Below are 20,668 nucleotides of genomic sequence, written 5' to 3' on the forward strand. Positions count from 1 at the left end.
TGTGGCATCTACTTAATTAGATAAATCTCTCTTGGCCATATTTGATGAACCATTTTGGTCTTTCTTTGCTATCATTTATTTTGTTACTATGAATTACCCTGTACACAGGGAATCGAGAGCTTGTGCTGGGGTAGCCAGAGACAGCTTTTCAGCACACGCCGACACCATGCCACAGGACAGCCCTGTGCACAGAAGGCCTGTGTCAGTGTAAAGGAAAACTGGTTCTTACCTACTAAGTTTTGTTCTTGAAGTACCACAGATCAGTCCAGGCAAGTGGGTTTTGCATCCCTACCAGAAGATGGAAGCAGAGAACCACTGCTACATAACCTAGACTGCCATCTGCAGTCCCTCAATATTGACCCGTACCAAGCAATTTAGAGATCAACCACCCCAACTATTGTGTATATAAGGGGAAAACACTTAACCTGAACAATATAAAACCCCTGAACATAGAATAACCACTAACAGTCCAAGGGAGAACAAAACAATCAGGCCATCTTCTGAAGGCTCTGAATATGTACAACCTGACAGTTCTTCCCAGAAAGTGTGACATAAGATGGGCTTGCTGCAATGGTCGTGAGTAAAAAATACACAGGGATAGGTCTCCGGACTGATCTGTGGTAATTCAGGAAGGAAAATTAAGTAAGTACCAATTATCATTTCCTGTTTGTACTGCAGATCAGTCTAGACAAGTGGGATATACCAAATCAATCCTACACTGGGCTGGTCTGTGAAAGACTCCTACAACACATTTTCGTGAAAGTGCACTTCACCTGGAGCCTGAATAACCAATCGGTAATGGCGTGAAGAAGTGTGTAAAAATGACCATGTCACCACTCTACAAATCTCTTGCGGCGAAACCAATTGACACTCAGCCTGAAAACCCACCTATGCCCTAGTACAGTGCACAAGAAATCCATCCGAGATTCTCCTTCCTTTGCAAATGTAGGCAGAGACAATCACTTTCTTTAGCCAATGCGCTATTGTGCCCTTGGAGGCCTTGCAACCCTTTTTTATACCTTCAAATAACACAAGCAAATGATCCAATTACCAAAAACTGTTGGTGACTTTTAAATAATGCAACAGCACCCGATGAACATCCAAGAGATGAAGCGCCCTGGACTCCGATGATTCAGCCAACCAATTCGGGAAAGCAGGTAGCTTTACAGTCTAACTCATATGGAAGGAAGAAACCACCTTAGTAAGGAATGAGGGAACAGGTCGCAATGACACTCCCTTGTCTGACATTCTCAGAAAAGACTCCCTACAGGATAAATCCTTTGGCTCCAAAATCTTCGAGCTGAACAAATCGCCACCAGAAAAACTATCTTCAGAGTGAGTTCTTTCAAAGAAGCCTTCCTCAATGGCTCAAATGGAGATCCACAAAATACATACAAGACTAAGTTCAGATTCTACGCCGGACACAACCTACGCACCCGGCAGATGCTTGACCCCCTTCAGAAACCTCACCACATCCGGGTCCAACTGTTGTCAGCTGAGATAGTCCACCTGCATATTGTCCACTCCCGACACATGAAAAGCGGATATTCCCTTCAAAAGTAGCTCCATCCAGATGATAAATTCCTGAGCCTCCTGGGCTACTGTGCGATTCTTCATCCCCATCTGCCGATTGATATATGCCACTGTAGTGGCACTGTCTGAAAACACTCTGACCATCTGACCCTGGATCAGTGGGAGGAACTCCACCAATGCTCTGCATACTGTCCTTGTCTCCAACCGGTTGTTGACCATGTTGCTTCCGCTGGTGACCACCGACCTTGCGCTGACCACCCCTGTTAGACCTCTCCCCAACCCCTGAGGCTGGCATCTGTGGTCACCACCACCCAGCTCAGGATCTCCAGATCCATCCCCTTTTCCAAATTTGTCCAAAACAGCCACCACGAGAGACTGGATCTGGAGACCCCCAGGAGCAGCAACCATAGATGAAACTCTTGACAATGGATTCCATCGTGACAGCAGCTCCCCCTGAAGTGGATGCATGTGAACAAATGCACACAGCAACAAATACAAGGTAGACACCATCAACCGCATTACCTGAAGATAATCCCAAGCCTTGGAGACTGATATCCTCAGTAACCGTCCCACCTGAGCTTGCAACATCTGAATCCTCTCGGAGGTGAGAAAAACCTTCCTGACGTGGGTATCGAATCTCGTCCCCAGATACTCCAGTGTTTGGGTGGAGCATAGGTGACTCTTTGTCTAACTGACCACTCAGCCCAAGGATTGGAACAGATCCAGCACCCTCACAACTGACTGTCGACATTCTTCTTCCAATTTTCCTTGAAACAACCAGTCGTCCAGGTAAGGATGAACCAGGATCCCCTCCCTGTTGACAGCCACTGTTGCCACTACCATCACCTTTGTGAACGTTTACGGCGCTGTTGCCAGACCAAACGGGAGGACCCAAAACTTGAAATGCTGCCCCAGGACCACAAAACACAGGAATCATTGATGCTTCACTCAGATAGGAATGTGGAGATAGGCCTCTGTCAAGTCTAGAGACACCAGAAATTCTCCTTGATGAGCTGCTTCTATAACCATCCGTATCATCTCTATCCAGAAACGGGGAACCCACAGTGAAGCATTCACATTTGTAGATTGAGAATGGGACAAAAGGAACCCTCTTTTTTTTTGGATGACAAAATAAATTGAGTACTGACCGCAGTCTTGCTCCACTACTAGCACCGGGACTATCGCGGCCAGGTCTTGAAGGTGCCCCAATGTAGCTCAAATTGCTTGCTGTGTCCTCTCGCCCCATAATGAGATATCATGAACATATCCTGAATGGTCGAGAAAATTCTAATGTGTAACTGTTTTTTTTATTACCTCTAGGACCCATTGATCCAAGGTAATTCTGGTCCACTCCTCGTAAAATAGCGATAGAGGGCCTCCCCACTGCTACATTGAGAGAGCAGATCCCGCTGGCCTCCTTGAGAGGTTTTACCATCCATGGCCCCCTGGCTGGAGCTCTCTCTAGGATTCCTCTGGGCCCCTCGAAAGGACTGCTGCCATCCGGAACCCTGTCTCTGCTCCACCACTGGTGCAAAATCCTTCATGGAATGAAAACGGCGTCCTTCCTGAAAATGAGAATGAGGTGGAAATGTTTTCCAAGCCGTCTTCCTGTCCTCCAGCAGCTTATGATCCTTTGACTCTTCCAGCACTTTGATCAATTGCTCCAGGTCTTCCCCAAAGAACAATTTTATCTTGAAGGGAAGATTACAAAGTTAAGACTTGGTCTACATATCAGCTGACCAATTTCACAGCCATAACAAACGTCATGCTGAGACCGCCGCGACCATACCTGGATCAAGTTGTAAAGAGCATCCGCCACATATGCAAATTCCAGCCTCCACCTGGGCTGCCTGGCTATCAGCCCCAGTCGTGGCTGAAGACTTCTCCTGAACTTTCTGGACCCAGTGCAAGGCCATAGGAGGACCCCAGAGACCATCCAAGACCGGGTCCACCCCCTCATTGTCCGACTCCTCCTGGACCAGTTTCATACCGAGCTCCTGCAGGATAAGCCTGATCCTCTCCCCACCCTAACTCCTGCGCTGATGTAAACACTGGCGACAATGAGGGAGAGGAATCTCCACGCTCTTTTTCAGCTCTCCTCCTGGCCGATGCTTTCCCCCTGACTACAAGACCCTCCAGGTCCCTTGCCGAGTCAGATACTAGACCTGGGATCGCATGGTCCTACGTCCAGGCTCAGTCCCCCCGCCGAAGAACCCGCCCCACCCAAGGCACAATCGCAGCATAAAACTGCTGAATTAAGCTGCCCCCCAGAGCTACCCACATGAGTGACACTCTTTTCCATGATGTGACTCTGCTGGTGGCGCCATTATAGACACAAATGGTCAGGCCTAGTACATACCGTGTGGTCATGGTGTGTGGGAAATCCAGAAAAGCAAGCAAAGGAAAAAAATGGCTGTCCAGCCCAGTCCCTGTCTCCCCGAGCCGATTGCTGAGAGTCATGGTCCCAGCGATGCTCCTTTCCCAGCTCTATCCTGCTCTGCCCTGCAAGAGAACAGCCCGAACACTGCCACTCTGCTTCTCTCTCTTTTTTTTTATTTCTTAAACTCTTAGAGGCAGGAGAAGCCCAGCCAAAACCAAACCAGAAGGCAGAAAAACTCTCAAGGATACTTTCTTGCTGCTGGTCACCCATCTGGGAAGAAACCTTCAGAGATGCAGAGGGAGCCAGGACCCCTGGCTGTCAAACCCCTGGAACCGCTGCAGGTCAAGCTTCCCAGGGATTTCCAACCCCCCCCCCCCCCCCCCCCCCCCCCCCCTTGCCTGGCTGTACCTAAGGGATGGCCCATGAAGGAATCTAACATCTTAGGGAGTGTCTCCTCTTCTCTAACCTCTCTCTCTTTTTTAATTTTTATTAAGATTCCAGACTGCAGGTCTGCACTTCTCCCTTCTGCTGGAGACAGATAAATACTGAGGGACTGTAGGTGGCATTCTAGGTTATGTAGCAGTGCCTCAAAGTCTTTGGTTCTCTGCCTCCATCTGCTGGTAGGATTGCAAAAACCAATTGTCTGGACAGATCTGGGGTACAAACAGGAACCAGAGATAACATTTTGGCACACAATGATAAACAACAACTGCAAAGCTCATATTGGCATCTAACCAAGCAGGAAATAAAGAAATACCTTTGCCCTTTTCCGCAGCAGTTTTGCCAGTCGAACCACGTAGGGTTTAAACTCCCTTTGATGTGTACCCTGTCTTCGGACCTCCAAGCCTGAATCATCAGAAGCTTCTGGAATAAAGGCCCAGCGATACCTATCACAAAAGGGTTCTTTAGTATTTTTTTCTATTCACTGTGAGGAAGTGCATTTGGGCTGAATACAGATGGACTGAACATCTATCAATTGCATATTCAAACAAACACCTTAGGCTACTTGATTTCAAATTTCCAAAATCAGCATGATGGCGCATGGTGTGTCTGTCACTAAGGCTGCAAAAAGGCCAGTTCAGTCCCTAGGCTGGCTTGGTTAGATAATTTATTCTGTTATTACTTTGAGGGGTTTTGGGTAGCGAGTGTTATCTATTGATGTGCTTGTTTCAGTTTGTGATGCAGTCAAGCTCAGGGAGTCAATTAGGGATTGACTTTTATGTAACGTTTAATTTTATTTTAATTTGAGAGCAATTTTTAAAACATACAGCAGATACTTGCAAAATCTCCAGGGTACTTTTCCCCACAGACTTTGCACCAGTTCTCAAAGGGAAAGTATGTGCATACCTTCCCTTTGAATACTGCCTAGGGAATAAAGAGATCTGGACCTGCTTTCTCTGAGGATGCTTTTTTCCTGAAAAACAATACACATATTTCTGAAAATACAAAACTACATGTGCTGTTGCCTCTCCTGACCTAACCCCACCTATTTTTCCTACAGGTAAAAAGTATATGTATTGTTGATCCCTCTGCTTACTTTTATCCACATATAGGGCAGGCAATCTTCAAATGGTTTATTTGCCCATGTAAATGGCTTTAGAAAATTGCCTTTTTAAAGCAGTGGTATAAGCAGACAAATAAAAACATTTGGATAATTCAGATGATAAATAAAATTCCTTTGGGATTTTGATTTTCTACTTCATTTCTGAGATAGCAGCATTTCAAGTTTGAAAAACTTGAATTTATATATCTACATGTATAGGAGTGCTGCTCTGCCAGATCTTATTAGGAACATATTACACTGGCACACACACAAGACCATTTTCAAGGGAGTCGGGAAGTTGGCCTGGATAGCTACAGTTAAAGCACAAGTTCCTGGGGGCATGCTGAGGTCAGGGGAGAAGCATTTTATGAAAATTGATGTGGACATGCTTGAATCCTACTGCACACTGCCCAGTTGATCTTCACTGGTAGGAGGAACTGACAAGGTCACTACTGCAGGAGGTTTCCCTTCCAACTTCCAGCAGGGAAATCCAAAGGAAAATTGGTTCTCACCTGCTAATTTTCATTCCTGTAATGCCACAGATCAGTCCAGACAAGTGGGTTTATGCATCCCTACCAGCAGATAGAGGCAGAGAACAAAAACGTTGAGGCACTGCTACATAATTGAGAGTGCCATCTGCAGTCCCTCAGTATTGACTTGTACCCAAGCCAAGATTAGATAACATTTCTCTTATCAGGGCGACCTGGAAAACCCAGGTTTGGAGCCCCCTAGGCTGGAGCCCAACATAACTCCAGTACCAACACTATCTGTCAAGTGCTTAACTCAAAAAACATAGTTCAATTTGTAAAAAACTCTGAAATATACAGCAGGTAATACCAGGAAAATCAGTCTTTCGGCAATAATACCGGGGTAGGTCTCTGGATTGATCTGTGGTATTACAGGAATGCAAATTAGCAGGTAAGAACCAATTTTCCTTTCCTGAACATACCCAGATCAGTCCAAACAAGTGGGATGTACCAAAGCAACCCTACACTGGGCGGGAATCTGAAAGATCCGCTCTCACACTTTCACTGAAATTCGTATCCTCTTGCGTCTGAATATCTAATCGGTAATGCTTGGTGAAAGTATGAATCGAGGACTACACTGCGGCCCTACAGATCGCTTGGGGAGACACCAACTGACACTCCGCCTGTACTCTAGTCGAATGCACCTTAAGACCCGTCGGAATAGCACGACCTTTACAAATATAGGCTGAACAAATCGCCTCTTTCAACCAAAGAGCCAAAGTAGCTTTGGAAGCTTTCTCTCCTTTCTTTACTCCCCCCGAACACCACAAAAAGATGGTTCAATCGCCAAAAGGAATTAGTGACCTTCAAATAACACTGGGCAACAAATTTTCACAAAAGTCACGTTACGGAAATGAAATTAGTCAATTCTTATACATTTCCATGTGCTAAACACGAATGTGACTGTGAAAATGCAAAATTGGCTCTAGTTTTTTTGTAATATGCAATAATATAATTACATCTTGAATTGTATGCCAATAGTAGGAGACCTACGGTTAATACCGTTTGAAAAATGAAGTCATAGACTATGTCTTAGATTTCTTTGCTTGTCTCTTGTACACCTGTTCGGGAGCATCTCTGCGGAGTGTCCAGCAGTTGTGCTGCATGAATATTTCAAATGCTCCCCCTTTCTGACTGGGCTTCATATAGTACACTGCTGACGTCAGCTTACTCAGCAGCAGCATGGCAGTAGAACTGCATTGCATCAGAAAATGATGTAATAAACTCTGGATGATGTGTGCATGATGGTATTATGCAATATGATGCAATATTACATCATTCTAGGCTTATTTACAGTCTTACTGGATAAATTTACATGACTAAACATAGAAAGTGAACTATATTAAATATCTTCAAAACGAGAGCCAATAAAAACTTTTCATGGTCATATTCGTGTTCAGCACATCAAGATACTACAGAGTAGGACCTTTTTAGGTCAGTAACACTTTCATTGTTGCCCAGTGTAATGCAACAGAGTGCGATGCACATCCAGAAGATAGAGATCTCTACTCTCCGAAGAATCTCTGGACCATTCCGGAAAACCCAATAATTCAACCGTCCGATTCAATGGAAGGTAGAAACCACTTTCGGCAAAAAGGAAGGTACAGTATGCAAGGACACCCTGTCGTTAGTAATACGCAAAACGCAACACGACAAGAAAGAGCCTGGAGCTCCGAAATCCTCCTGGCGAACAAATCGCCACCAGAAAACATGTTTTCAACATAAGGTCTTTCAGTGAAGCTCGACTTAAGGGCTCAAAATGAGCCTCACAGAGAACCCGCAACACCAAGTTGAGGTTCCAATCTGGACACATCTTTCAAACCGGAGGACGCACATGCTTCACCCCCTTCAGGAATCGGATGACATCGGGATGGGAAACCAAAGACTTTCCACACACTTTCTCCCTGAGACAACCAAAGGCCTAAACCTGGACATGGAGGGAACTATAGGCCAACCCTTGGACAAACCCGGTTGAAGAAAGGACAAAATATGCAGTACTGTCATTGACAGAGGATTCAGCTACTGCTGAAGACACCAGGCCTCAAAAATATTCCACACCCTGGCATATGCCATGGAAGTAGAAGGCCATCTAGCCTGGAGAAGGGTAGAAATGACTGGTTCTGAGTATCCCTTCAAGAGCAAGCGCCACCTCTCAAAAGCCAAACCGCATCAAAAGTGATCCTCCCGATCCGAAAATATGGGTCCCTGTTGCAGCAATCCCGGAAGATGAGCCAGCCGCAGAGGTCTGTCCACCGCCAGATACACCAGACTCACGAACCACGGACGAGGCCACTCCGGTGCCTCCAGCACCACTGACCCGGGATGTGCTTCTATGCACCATAACACTCGACCTATGAGAGGCCACGGAGGAAACACATACAGAAGAATCCTTGTCGGCCATGGGCACACCAGAGCATCTAGCCCTACTGAACCGACCTCCTTTCTGCGACTGAAGAACCTTGAAGTCTTTGCATTGGCTCGCGGTGCCATGAGATCCAGCTGAGGAACCCCCCTATCTGGCACAGATGTGATTCCAGACTTCCAGGGACAGCTCCCACTCCCCAAGATCCAGCTGTTACCAGCTTTGAAAATCCGCCTGCATGTTGTCTACTGCTATGTGGGAGGCTACAATTCCCCAGAGATGATGGTCTGCCCACACAAACAATAGCTGAGCTTCCCAAGCCACAGCAGGACTCTTCATTCCTCCTTGATGGTTAATGTTCGCCACAGTTGTCACATTGTCTGAAAACACTTGAACCATTTAACCCTGAACCAGAGGCAGAGCACTTCCAGGGCTCTATGCACCGCCCTGGTCTCCAGACAACTGATGGACTAGGCCATCTTCGACACCGACCAAGGTCCCTGGGCAGATCGACCCAGGCATACTGCTCCCCAGCCCTTGAGGCTGGCATCTGTGGTCACCACCACCCAATCCGGATCCTCCAGGTCCACTTCTTTTTCCAGTTGCTTCTAGACAGCCACCACAAAAGACTGGACCTGGATTCCACTAGAAGAGGTAACGGTAGATAATACTGCTCCGACATAGGATTCCACCTGGACAACAGCGCCTTTTGCAGTGAACACATGTGAGCAAAGGCCCACAGAACCAGATCTAACATCGAGGCCATGGAGCCCAGCACCTGTAAGTAATCTCAGACCCTTGGCACAACCAGCTGTGTCATTTGCGCCTGCAATTTCGAAAAACTGTCCACTGTCAGATACACTCTGCCCTTCTGGGTATCGAAGCGAGCCCCTAGATACTCCGATTGAGACGGAACCAGGTGACTCTCTGCCACATTGATCACCCAACCCAGAAAGCTGATGGTGTTCATCACTCGTATGGATCGACCTCACTCCTCCTCTGTCTTCTCCCAGATAGTCAATCATGTACCAGAATCTTTTCTTGACTCAAAGCTGCCGCCACTACCACATCACCTTTGTAAAGATTCAGGGATCCTTGGCCAGCCCGAAGGGAAGAGCTTAAACTGAAAGTGCTGACCCAATACCTTGAATGGCAGAAATTTCTGATGGTCCTTTCGAATGGGAATATGTAGATAAGCTTTGGTGAGATCCAAAGAAGCCAGGAATTCTCCTTTGCGAACTGCTGCAATCACCAAACGAAGTGTCTCCATCCGTAAATGTGGCACCCACAAGCTTACGTTTACCTTTTGCAAATCCAAAATGGGATGGAAAGTGCCGTCCTATTTTGGAACTACAAAATAGATGGAGTACCTTCCTTGTCCCCGCTCGTTCAGCGGCACTGGAACTATGGCTTTCAAGCTTATCAACCTTTATTGAGTCCCCTCTATAGCTCCCCGTTTGTTTCGAGAAGAGCAGTGGGACTCCAGAAAGGCGTCCCTGAGCAGGTAAGAAAATTCTAAGGCATAGCCGTCTCTCACCACCTACAAAACCCACCAGTCCAAGGTAATCTTGACCCACTCCTCGTAAAAACAGGACAACCTGCCTCCTACCGCTTCCAGCGAGGAGTGGGTAAACATGGCTTCATTGGGAGGGCTTACTCCCTCCAGTCCCCTGACCTGCTTCTGGAGGACCTGCTGGCACCCCAAAAGGATTGCTGACGACCTGATGACTTCTTGGAACCAGAGGTGAATCCCCTCTTCTGGACTGAAACCTCCTTGACTCCCAAAAATGGCAACGGGATGGAAAGACCTTCTTATTGCCCTTCTTATCCTCCAGCAGTCTATTTCCTTCAGCTTCCCCCAGGCACTTCATCAGCTGATCCAGCTCCTCCCTGAAAAGCAATTTCCCCTTAAAGAGAAGATTGCATAACTGAATCTTGGACCACATGTCTGCCTACCAATTACGCAGCCACAGAAGGCAGCACAGACACCAGAGACCATGCTCCTAGCCGAATTACGCACTAAATCATACAACGTATCCACTATATAAGTCACTCCGGCTTCCAGCTGAGCCGCCTGGGTGGGGGAGTGCACCGGGCGAGTCCTGCTCCTGAGGCTTCTGAACCTAACACAAGCAAGCCTGCTGCATCATGCTAGTGCACACCGCTGCTTGCAGACTTAATGCTGACACCTCAAACATGAGCTTCAACTGAATTTCCAATTTGCAATCCTGGACATCCTTCAGTGCGGAGGAACCCACCACTGGAATTGTAGTCTTCTTGGTCATCGTCGAGACCACTGCATCCACCCCAGATGCTTGTCAATGCGCCCAGAATCACTCACTGAAGCCAGCCAAGGTATTTTGGACAGCCCTGGATTTCTTTCCCTGGATCTCCTCTCTCCTGCACTCTTCCTAGCTAGGAAAGCCTCGTGCATGAGCAAAACAAATTTGGGAAAAAAACCCTGTGGACCTTCAAATCCCTACTCAGGATGATTAGGCTCCAAATCCGCTCCCTCCTCCTGACCATCCCCAGGTTCCTGCCCCATAGGAGAGAGAGGATTCCCGGCTGGCTGGGTCCCCTGGCTGCGACCCCCCTTGGCAGTAGGAGACACAGAGAACCCCCATCTTGGCCCCTGCTGTGGACCCCACAGAGTGAGAAACCCTCCTGGCTTTGGAAGCCTTACTGGAGGATCCCCCCCTCCCCCAAAGCACAACCTGTGCAGAGGGAGTGGGAATTTAAATCGGGCCGACCAAAGCCCACAGGGCTTACATGTCTCCATGCGCAGCTTTCTCCACCATGAGGCCCACGCAACGCGCTCTGGCACAAAAAAAGGTCGCACCACATGGTCACCCTGTCAAGCTGCACTGAGACAGATGGCACATGGAAAAAATGGCAGCAGGCCGAACGGCGCATGCCAAAAGCGGTGCACAGCAAACCTTCCCCACCGGGGAAAAAACTGAAGCCTCTCACGGCACTTTTAACTCCCACTCTCCTACCGACCCCGAAAGTCCTGTAGGTCAACCGCCCTGGCACTGCTCTACAGGACGATTCTCCTGGCTCAAACTTGCTGCGTTGCTATACCTCTAAGTGCTTCCTTTGTTTAAAAAACAAAACAAAACAAAAAAAAAAACCCGACAAGCAACAAAAAGGGATACTTCCCTGAACACAGCCAGCAGTGGGCAGGAGGGGACTTCAGGGTACGAAGAGGAAGCCAGTCACCTGGCTATCAGGGACCCCGAAGGTAGTGGGCTACAACAGCCAAGGGTATCCAACCGACCCTGGTCGCCCGGCTCAACCCGAGGGATGGCCCCACTAAGGAACCTGACACCTTGGGGAGCAGATCCAAGTCTCCAAATCTCCTAGACTCCAGAATCTGTCAGGACTGCAGGTTTGCACCTCTACTATCTGCTAGAGACAGAGAAATACTGAGAGATTGCAAGTGGCACCCTCGATTATGTAGCAGTTCCTCAAAGTTTTTGTTCTCTGCCTCCATCTGCTGGTAGGGATGCACAAACTCACTTGTCTGGGCTGATCTGGGTATGTTCACGAAGAGAAATTTGGGTATAGGTTTAAAAAAAAAAACCAAAACAAAAAACTCGGTAAAACAATGTTTCATCTGCTCTGACACAAGACAGCTGAAGAACCCAAAATGTATGTACAATGTTTTAACATGCTAGTCCTTATGGCCTGTTAACTTACATTTGAAACTGAGGCAGATTCTCTGAGGGTAATGCCAAAGCCAAATCCAGAAATTTACATGCAGACAGGTAAAGGTTTAACCATCTCTGGCTGTTGTACGACGTGGAGAAGCCATTCCCCCCTGTATATGTAGTTTCCAAACCGGCAATGGACGGGCCAGAAGTCCTAAAAGGAGGAGAGTATAATTGGCAGGTATTGAAATGTATTAGCCTGGTATTTCATTCATAAAAACATGTAATTTTGCTAACTTAATCCCAAGTCTGGTAATTACATACGCATAACAAACCGGTTTTTGATTATGAACATGCATAAAATACAAAGGAAAATGTGGCCTTCTGAACCAATCCACTAGAAGACACCTACTGATCCAAGAGCACCTAGATTAAAGGAGCAAGGAAATAAATACTGTCAAAGAAAGGCGTTTACCTTGAGATATCTTCATCAGCAGTAAGTTCCTGCTCCATTAGCAAAAACACTTGAACCTGGAGGTGAAAAGTCACATTTAAAATGCAGTCCTTTCAACAAGAACAAAGAGCCTGTTTTCAAAAGAATTGCAGTGGCTGATTATAGTGCCTCAAAAATCAGGCTGCACATAGGTGCCTACATGGATTTTAAGATGCATAAACTAAGGCCAGGTATTGACGTGCCAAGATCCAAGTGCTTAAATGTGTGCCCCTATCCCCTTTTAAGGCACTTTGTGATTTCAAGCACCTAACATTAGGTACTGATTGGAAGCATATTTTTAAATGTGAAGAGTCTAGTGTAGGGACCCGCCAGGTAGAATTCCGCTGCTGGAGCTTCCCCGGCCAGTTCCCTCTGCAGGATCCTACAATCAACGGAGTTGGAATATGAGCTAAAAGAACATCTGAGTCTGAAATAGCTCTGGTTTTCTCCTCCAGTACCGTCACTTATAGACAGCAGTTCTCTGCTGATCAATTTGTCCCCAGCATAAGTATCTCACTGTATGACAATTCAGTGCTGACTGCCCTGCCCCCAGCCCGGTTACTTCTCCATAGCTGGGGAGGATTGCCACCTCCTCATAAGAACATAAGAAATTGCCATGCTGGGTCAGACCAAGGGTCCATCAAGCCCAGATTCCTGTTTCCAACAGAGGCCAAACCAGGCCACAAGAACCTGGCAATTACCCAAACACCAAGAAGATCCCATGCTACTGATGCAATTAATAGCAGTGGCTATTTCTCCTTTGTAGGAAACCCACAAACTGAATTACTCACATTTCAATGCCAAGATTTTCAGTTTTTCCTACTCCTCCCACTGCAATCCATTTGGGGACTTTTTCTGCTGTTAAATGCTAGCATCTTCCTCTCCTTTCCCATGCTGTCCTCCTCCCTTTGGTTTCCCCACCAGCTATGCATATCCAGTAGGTCCTTCTTAATCAGGTCACCACCTGGTTCCTGGTCTTGCACAATCTCCTTTTCCCTCAGCCCTAGGAGGTGTAGTTATCCCCTCCCGAAGTTCTGCTTACACTGGCTTCCTCTTCCCCTTCACTCCCCTTTAATCTGAATAATGGGGTGTACCTCCCATTACACTAGGTACCTAGGGCTTTTAAATATTGGGCTCTTAGAACCAATTCAAAGACATAGAAAATGAAAGAAAATGCTTAACAGACTGCGTTCAGTCTAGTTCATTTCTTTCCAGCTGTGCTTACTGCGAAAGAGGCAGCACTTATAATGGAGGCTAGTTGGCCACAAACTGGCCACTAACAATATATCTGTGGCTAATGCTTAGTGGCAAGGACCAAAAAATAGGTTGCACTGTGAGCCATGTTTGTGAACATGAAAAGGTAAACATAAGTCAACTAGAGCGAAGCTTGTGAACATCCTCTAAAGTGGAACTGCACGGCTGGCTCCGGTCACAGCACCATGTGAATGCCGGAGGTTTCTTGCTTAGGAAAAGCTGGAGGAATTTGACTATGAGATGGGTCGATGAATTCTGTTAAGTTTCTTTCAAACTGGAAAAAAAAAATGGTAGGGAATCACTGCCAGAGCGGATGACAAACCATCCTTCCCTCAAGCCACTAACCTTATCTGCAGCGTCTGAGCATTTCTGCACTAGGCTCAGGCAGGGTGCCCGACACACAGAACTCACCGAGACCAAATCCCTGCATCAGCCCAGGCAGCTGCTTCCCAGCCAACTTATTGTACAGTGCCAGCGGATTGGAGTTACTGATGGTGCAGTAATAGTTTTCATGTTAGCAGATTATGTAACACAGCTACTAATAGTAACCTGTAACAGTTTTCATGCTGACAATGGTATTATCATTAGATAAGTCTGTTCCTTTTGAGATTTCAGGTTTGTGGTAAGACGCTTTATGATGAGTTTCAAAATTACAATGTGCTTTCACAACTGATGGGATCCCTTCCAACTGTACTGCATTGTGACACAGCTGGCCATGTCTCCCCTTCCCTGTCAGCTTTTCCTGTTTCCCTACTGGCACAGAGTGAGCTGCTGCTGGATCATCTTGCTTGAAAAGAGAAAAAAAAAAGCTTCCCCATGGGTTTAGCCTTGAGATTTCCCTGCTGTATTCTGCTTCAGCGGGATGCCTGCATAGGGGTTCTGAGGAGGCAATGGCACAAAGCGCCCCAACTTCCTGAAATTCATAAAGGAAGGAATGGTAAAGTAGGAGCTTTCAAAAGATCTTTGAACGTAAGAATATAATGTGCCATGCTGGTTCAGACCATAGTTCCACTCAGTCCAGCGTCCAGTCTTCGACATTGGCCAATCTGGGGTTTTATTTCTAAGAACATAAGAAGTTGCCATACTGGGTCAGACCAAGGGTCCATCAAGCCCAGCATCCTGCTTCCAACAGTGGCCAATCCAGGCTACAAGTACCTGGCAAGTACCCAAACACTAAGAAGATCCCATGCTACTGATGCCAGCAATAGTAGCTATTCCCTAAGTCAACTTGATTAATAGCAATTTATGGACTTCTCCAGGAACTTATCCAAACCTTTTTTAAACCCAGGTACATTATCTGCTTTAACTGACCATTTAATCCTACTCGCTGTTTCCAATCTTTTATAGCCAATTTATAATCCAGAAAAGGACATTGCCTATCTCTGATCTCATTACTTTTTAAAAAAAAAATTTTTTAGGAGTCTCTCATGGGGCACTTTGTCAAATGCCTTCTGAAAATTCAAATACACCACATCTACTGGTTCACCTTTATTCACATGTTTATTAACCCCTTTGTGAGGCAAGACTTCCCTTAGGTAAATCCATACTGGCGGTGTCCCATTAAACCATGTCTGTCTATATGTTCTGCGATTTTGTTCTTTACAATATTTTCCACGATTTTTCCCGGCACTGAAGTCAGGCTCACCAGTCTATTGTTTCCCGGGTCACCCCTAGAGCCCATTTATAAGTATCGAGGTTACACTGGCCACTCTCCTGTCTTCAGATACAATACACCTTAGAACATACCAAGGATTGCTTAGGCTGCAACTTGACTGATATCTCCAAAAATCAGATTAAGAACATAGGCCTTAGTCAGAGAACGTCAGTAAACACACGCCTCCCGCCCCCTTTGGCGTGGCAGACACGTACCAATTCTGTGATCATGGTCGGCCACAGGGAGGTTAAGTGCTGGGGAGACATTCGTAAGAGCAACACGCGAAAGAAGAGGAAGACCTGGGAGTGCAGCGTGGGCACCTGCGGCAGACGCAGACTCTCGACCAATCTTTCTGAAACAGAAAACAGAACCACAGAATAATACCAACAACCTTCCCAGGCTCTCTCTTCAGAACCCCCTCGTTCAAGGGTGTGTGAACTGCAGAGTCGCTTGGACGGCTCATGCTCTGGATTTGCTCTCTTTTGCATTCTTATTTTTGGAATACTTTCTGTATGAAGTGAAACTAAATTGAATTTCGAGCCTGATGTAATAAGGTGCGCCAGCTGAGCGCACAGGTTTACTCCTGTTTGTGCGCTCGTCTTTACTCACAATTTAACAAGGATTTTAGCACACAAAAGGCATACACAAAACGTTAGTAAAAATGTACACACTAATTACCACATCTCCAAGTAAATCCCATCTTCATGAAGGCTTTAGCTATCGTTCCCCGACGCAGGGAGGCACGCACAGGTTTAACTCCTGGGTTTATTTTTTTAATGCTAGAAATTTAACTCCTAGGTCAGAGATGAAAAACGTTAACTCCTATTTTCATCGACTTGTATTAATGGTCCTAGACCTGGAGTTTCTGATGTGGGGGTCCTGGTCCAGGACCACACTGGTACAGCACCATTAACTAGCCCCAGAAATGCGAGTTAACTTTTACTCCATCTCTGGCTCAGGAGTTACATTTCCAAGCAAAAAAAAAAAAAAAAAAAGCTAAGCACTGGGACACTCAAATCCGAGACCTTTGGGCCAGAGACCCTCTAACCCCAAAGCCTCCTCCCCAAGCCAGAGACGCTGAATTGTTATATGTGCAACTGTATCATTATATAAGTTCTTGGAGGAAGGCACTTTTAGAAGCACAATTGTTACCATTATGCAGCACTCACTGTATGTAGAGCTGTTGCTGTCACCTCATGCTTCTTCCATATGGAAGTAAAGAAGACATGCACTACAGTTTAGCTTACAATTTTATCCACATTTTGTTACCTCGACCCCTAACCTTTCATATAGACTCCTCCCCATGCACACTGCGTAACTAGCCTGAATAAGCATCCTCAGCAGCGGTTTAGCTGTAAGCCTTCAGTTAAACCAGTTTAACATGTGCACCCTCTCCTAAAACCAGGTTGGCTAGAACAGTTCTCTAGAGCAGTGCTTGAGGTTGTACTAGACTGTGTATTGAGACCGGGTCTCAAGAATCATTTAGAAGCCCTGCAGTGTGGAGGCAAACTCGTGTATTTTTAAATCGCTTTAATTAAAACACTCATTGTTTATACTCATTTTACAGGTCCAGTGTGGATAGGGGCAGATGAACAGCAGTTTCCCTGTACATACCCAGTTCAGTCCAGACTCCAGGGTTTTGCCTCCCCTCTAGCAGATGGAGACAGAGAAGGTGCCTCAGTATTTCTGTCTCCAGCAGATGGTGGAGGTGTAAAACCTGTAGTCTGTGCCTTAAAAAAAACCAAAAAAAAACAAAACCAGAAAGAAAAGAAAATTTGGAAAAAGCCTCCCAGGGAGTTGATAGGTCCTGGTGGAGCCATCCTCCCTGGTTTTGAGGTGGACGAGCAGCGGGATGGTGACCCTTAGTGCTCAGTCCTTGATCGCCGGCACAGGCAGATAGCTGGGGGTCCCAGTTCGCTTGCCCACAGGAGGACAGTCAGAGCCTGCAGACAATCTTCTTTAAAGGGAACAAAGTCTTTCTTTATTTCTTTGTTTGGCAGCGTCATTAAAGTTACAACCAAAAAAAAAAAAAAAAAATACTGCTTTCTTTTTTTGAGGCTGATTGAGCGGCTCTCCTTGTCCCTCTGTCCTCCAGCGGTCGTTGCTGCCAATTTCCCCGGTGGGTGGCTCCGGCGGCTGTTTTGTCACGCGTTCCGGGAGCCCCCTGTGCCTTGCGGCGTTGCCACGCGGCCCTAGTTGGGAGGTCAGCAGGGACGCGCATGCGTCTCTCCCAAGACGATCGATGCACTCAGTGCCTCTCCGGAGGAGAGGGGTCGTCAGTGCCCGTTCCAGCAGTATTGGGGAGGCGGCACAAGCCTGGCAGGCTTTCCGGTGTGCTGCAGGCAGTGGATGGCTCCTTCCCGCTAAGTGCAGGAACGGCGGCCATTTTATTCACTCTCGTGGCTGCTTTGCGGGCCGCGGGGGGGGGGGGGGGGGGGAGAGGGGAAATCCCTCCCACCTCTTTCCCCAGCTCATAGGGCCTCTGGGTGAGATCAACAGGCTAGAGGGACCCCTTCTGGTGATGAGGAAAGAGCAGGGAGCCTCAGATTTTTTTCTATTGATTTTGTGCTTTTGATGCACGAGGTGTTCTTGGCCAGGAAAGCTGTGGGTTGGTGCAAGGGTAGCCAGGGGTCCCCAGTGCGCTTGCATCCGGCGAAGAGGGCTGGACCCATTAAGGCGGTTGAGGCCACAAGGGTTCGGAGAGTCCCTGGGCTACCCGCCTCGAGAAGTGCGACCGTGTTTTCTGAGAACGATGAGGGTCCGCAGGCACAAGCCCTGTGGAGGGGGGGGGGGGGGGGGGTGTCGGAGATCACTATGTTGGTTAAAATGCAGAAGAAGCGCCAGGGACTGGCCCAGCCATGGAGGTAAGATGATCCAAAAGTGGTTCAGCTGTTCCACAGGGAAGAGTTGGACCCCCTGATACCCCATATTCTGGAGGAATTGGGGATACAGCTTCCGCAGGAAGATTCGGATAAGGAGTGGATGGACCCGATTATGGAGTGTCTCCGAGGTCCGGTGAGGGCCTTTCCTTTCCATAAGTCTATTGAAGTTGGTTTCAGGGAGTGGGAAACTCCTGAGATGGCCTGAAGATGCGCAGAGCAATGGACAAATTGTACCCCGTGTAGGAAGATACGCTGTAACTCCAGGGTACCGAAGGTGGACCCAGCAGTTTTGGCTGTTACAAAGACCACCACCATTCAGATGCCCGGTGCTACAGTGCTAAAGGACCTTCAGGACAGGAAGCTGGAGGTTCACCTCAAGAAAGTTTTTGAGGTGTCTGCCCTTGACATATGGGTTGCAGTGGCAGCAGTGTTATGCTAAGGGCATGTCTCTGCTGGGTTCAGCAGTTGCAGGCAGACAGGGCCATGTCTGACCTTGAGGCTAAGCGGCTGGCAGCCGTGACAGCCTATGGAGTCTGTGCACTATATGACCTCATTTGAACTTTTTCGAGAACACTGATGTCAACGGTTTCAGCCAAGAGACTCCTCTGGTTGAGGATTTGGTCGGCGCAGGTGTCATCTAAGTCTCAGCAGGGAGCTTTGTCTTTTGATGGGAAGCTGCTTTTTCGACAAGACTTAGAAGAGATGATCAAACTTCTCAGGGAGAATAAAGGTCATAAATTGCCTGAGGATAAGCCTAAAAGGAAAGGGTCTTTTACCTTTGCACTCTCTTTTCAGGCAATAAAAGTTTTCCGGCCCAGCAAGGCTATCAGGGGCACCCAGAACCAGTCTGCCGGATGGCAATCATCCTGGAATCAGTCCTCTCGCGGGCGCAGATCAAATAGGGATGGCTGTAGCCAGGGAAGTGGTGGAGCCAAGTCCGCCCAATGGATGCGAGGCCGGTCCACTCCTCGGTACCAGCTGCAGAGGGGGGGGGGGGGGTCGGTTGACTTTTTTTTTTTTTTTTTTTTACAAGCAGTGGGCCATGAACACATGGATCAGTGGGTGCTAAACGTAATAAGACAAGGTTACACTTTAGAGTTTTCTTATCTGCGAAGAGATTTGTTCATTGCTCCCCCTGCTCATACGAGAGAAAGAGACTTGTAGTACAGCAGTCGACCGTCTGTGGTTACTGAAAGCCGTTGTTTCTGTATCTCTGGAAGAGCCGCTATTCCATTTATTTTTTGTCCATTTTAGATTTGATGTTCCATGATTGTGGAAGTGCACAAGGGGGGATTCCTGGCTTCTCAAGGCTTGCCCAAGGTGTATTTGCAAATATTAATCCAAACTGACCATCAAAGATATCTCAGATTCATGGTCCTGGGACGGCATTTTCAGTTTTGCACCCTTCCATTCGGTCTGGCGACAGTGGCCTGGACTTTCTCCAAGGTGATAGTAGTCGTGGTGGTGGTTCTCCAGAGGGAGGGCCTCTTGATTCAGCCATCTTTCCCCTTCTCAGGTGTTGGAATTTTGGGGGGCATATTTTGATACCAAGGTGGGGAAGGTTTTTCTTACAGACGAGCGCATATCTAAGTTACAGCTACAAGTCCGAGCTTTGCTGCGGAAGCAGGTTCCCAGGGTCTGGAATTACTTGCAGGTTCTCGGCTCTATGGCCTCCACGTTGGAGTTGGTTACATGGGCATTCATTCATATGCAACCTTTACAGTCAGTGTTGCTTTCCCACTGGAATCTGTGGTTGGGGCAGTTTCAACTGCTGCTTCCTTTAACAGAGTTGGCCAGGTCCAGCCTCTCGTGGTGGCTTGTTCAGGTTAAGTTGAATTGAGGGGTGGACTTGAAGCTTCCGGATTGGACAGTTGTTACACTGGTGCCAATCTTTCCGGATGGGGAGCAGTGTGTCAAGACCAGTCTATTCAGAGTCTATGGTCAATGGACGAAGCAATGTGGTCCATCAACCACTTAGAAAAAGGGCAGTGAGATTGGCATTGCAGGCATTTCTGCTGTTGAGGGGCAAGCCTGTGAGGGTCCTGTCGGACAATGCAATGACTGTGGCTTACATCAACTGACAGGGTGGATCCAAAAGTCAGGCAGTGGCTCAAGAGGCCCAGGCAATGTTCCACTGGGTAGAGCATTATCTGGCACTGTTAGCAGCTTCTCACATAGCGGGAATGGTCAATGTGCAAGAGGATTTCCTCAGCCATTAGCAGCTGGATCCCAGAGAGTGGGAACTCTCAGAGGAAGCAATACATCTCATTATCCGAAGATGAGTCAGGCCACACATGAATCTCATGGCGACCTTCCAAAATGCCAAGGCCCTGCGGTTCTTCAGTCAGAGAAGGGAGCAGAAGGGGTCAGCGCCTTACTTCTGCCTTGGC

General features: G+C 47.4%; 1 protein-coding gene across 4 annotated transcripts in view; it reads right to left on the reverse strand.

Moving 5' to 3' along the window:
- Positions 1 to 20,668, reverse strand: part of DOP1A (DOP1 leucine zipper like protein A) — a 237,564-nt gene that overhangs the window by 3,145 nt on the left and 213,751 nt on the right. For 3 of the 4 annotated variants that reach the window (XM_029595531.1, XM_029595532.1, XM_029595530.1), the window contains 4 exons: positions 15,612 to 15,748; positions 12,471 to 12,526; positions 12,045 to 12,209; positions 4,671 to 4,800 (listed from right to left, as the gene is read on the reverse strand). In XM_029595531.1, coding sequence (XP_029451391.1) covers positions 4,671 to 4,800; positions 12,045 to 12,209; positions 12,471 to 12,526; positions 15,612 to 15,748 — 488 coding nt within the window. Of the gene's footprint in view, positions 1 to 4,670; positions 4,801 to 12,044; positions 12,210 to 12,470; positions 12,527 to 15,611; positions 15,749 to 20,668 lie in introns of those variants that run through there. The other variant, XM_029595533.1, reaches the window with a different exon arrangement.

This window comes from Rhinatrema bivittatum, chromosome 3 (assembly GCF_901001135.1).
Source record: "Rhinatrema bivittatum chromosome 3, aRhiBiv1.1, whole genome shotgun sequence".
NCBI classification, from domain to species: domain Eukaryota; kingdom Metazoa; phylum Chordata; class Amphibia; order Gymnophiona; family Rhinatrematidae; genus Rhinatrema; species Rhinatrema bivittatum.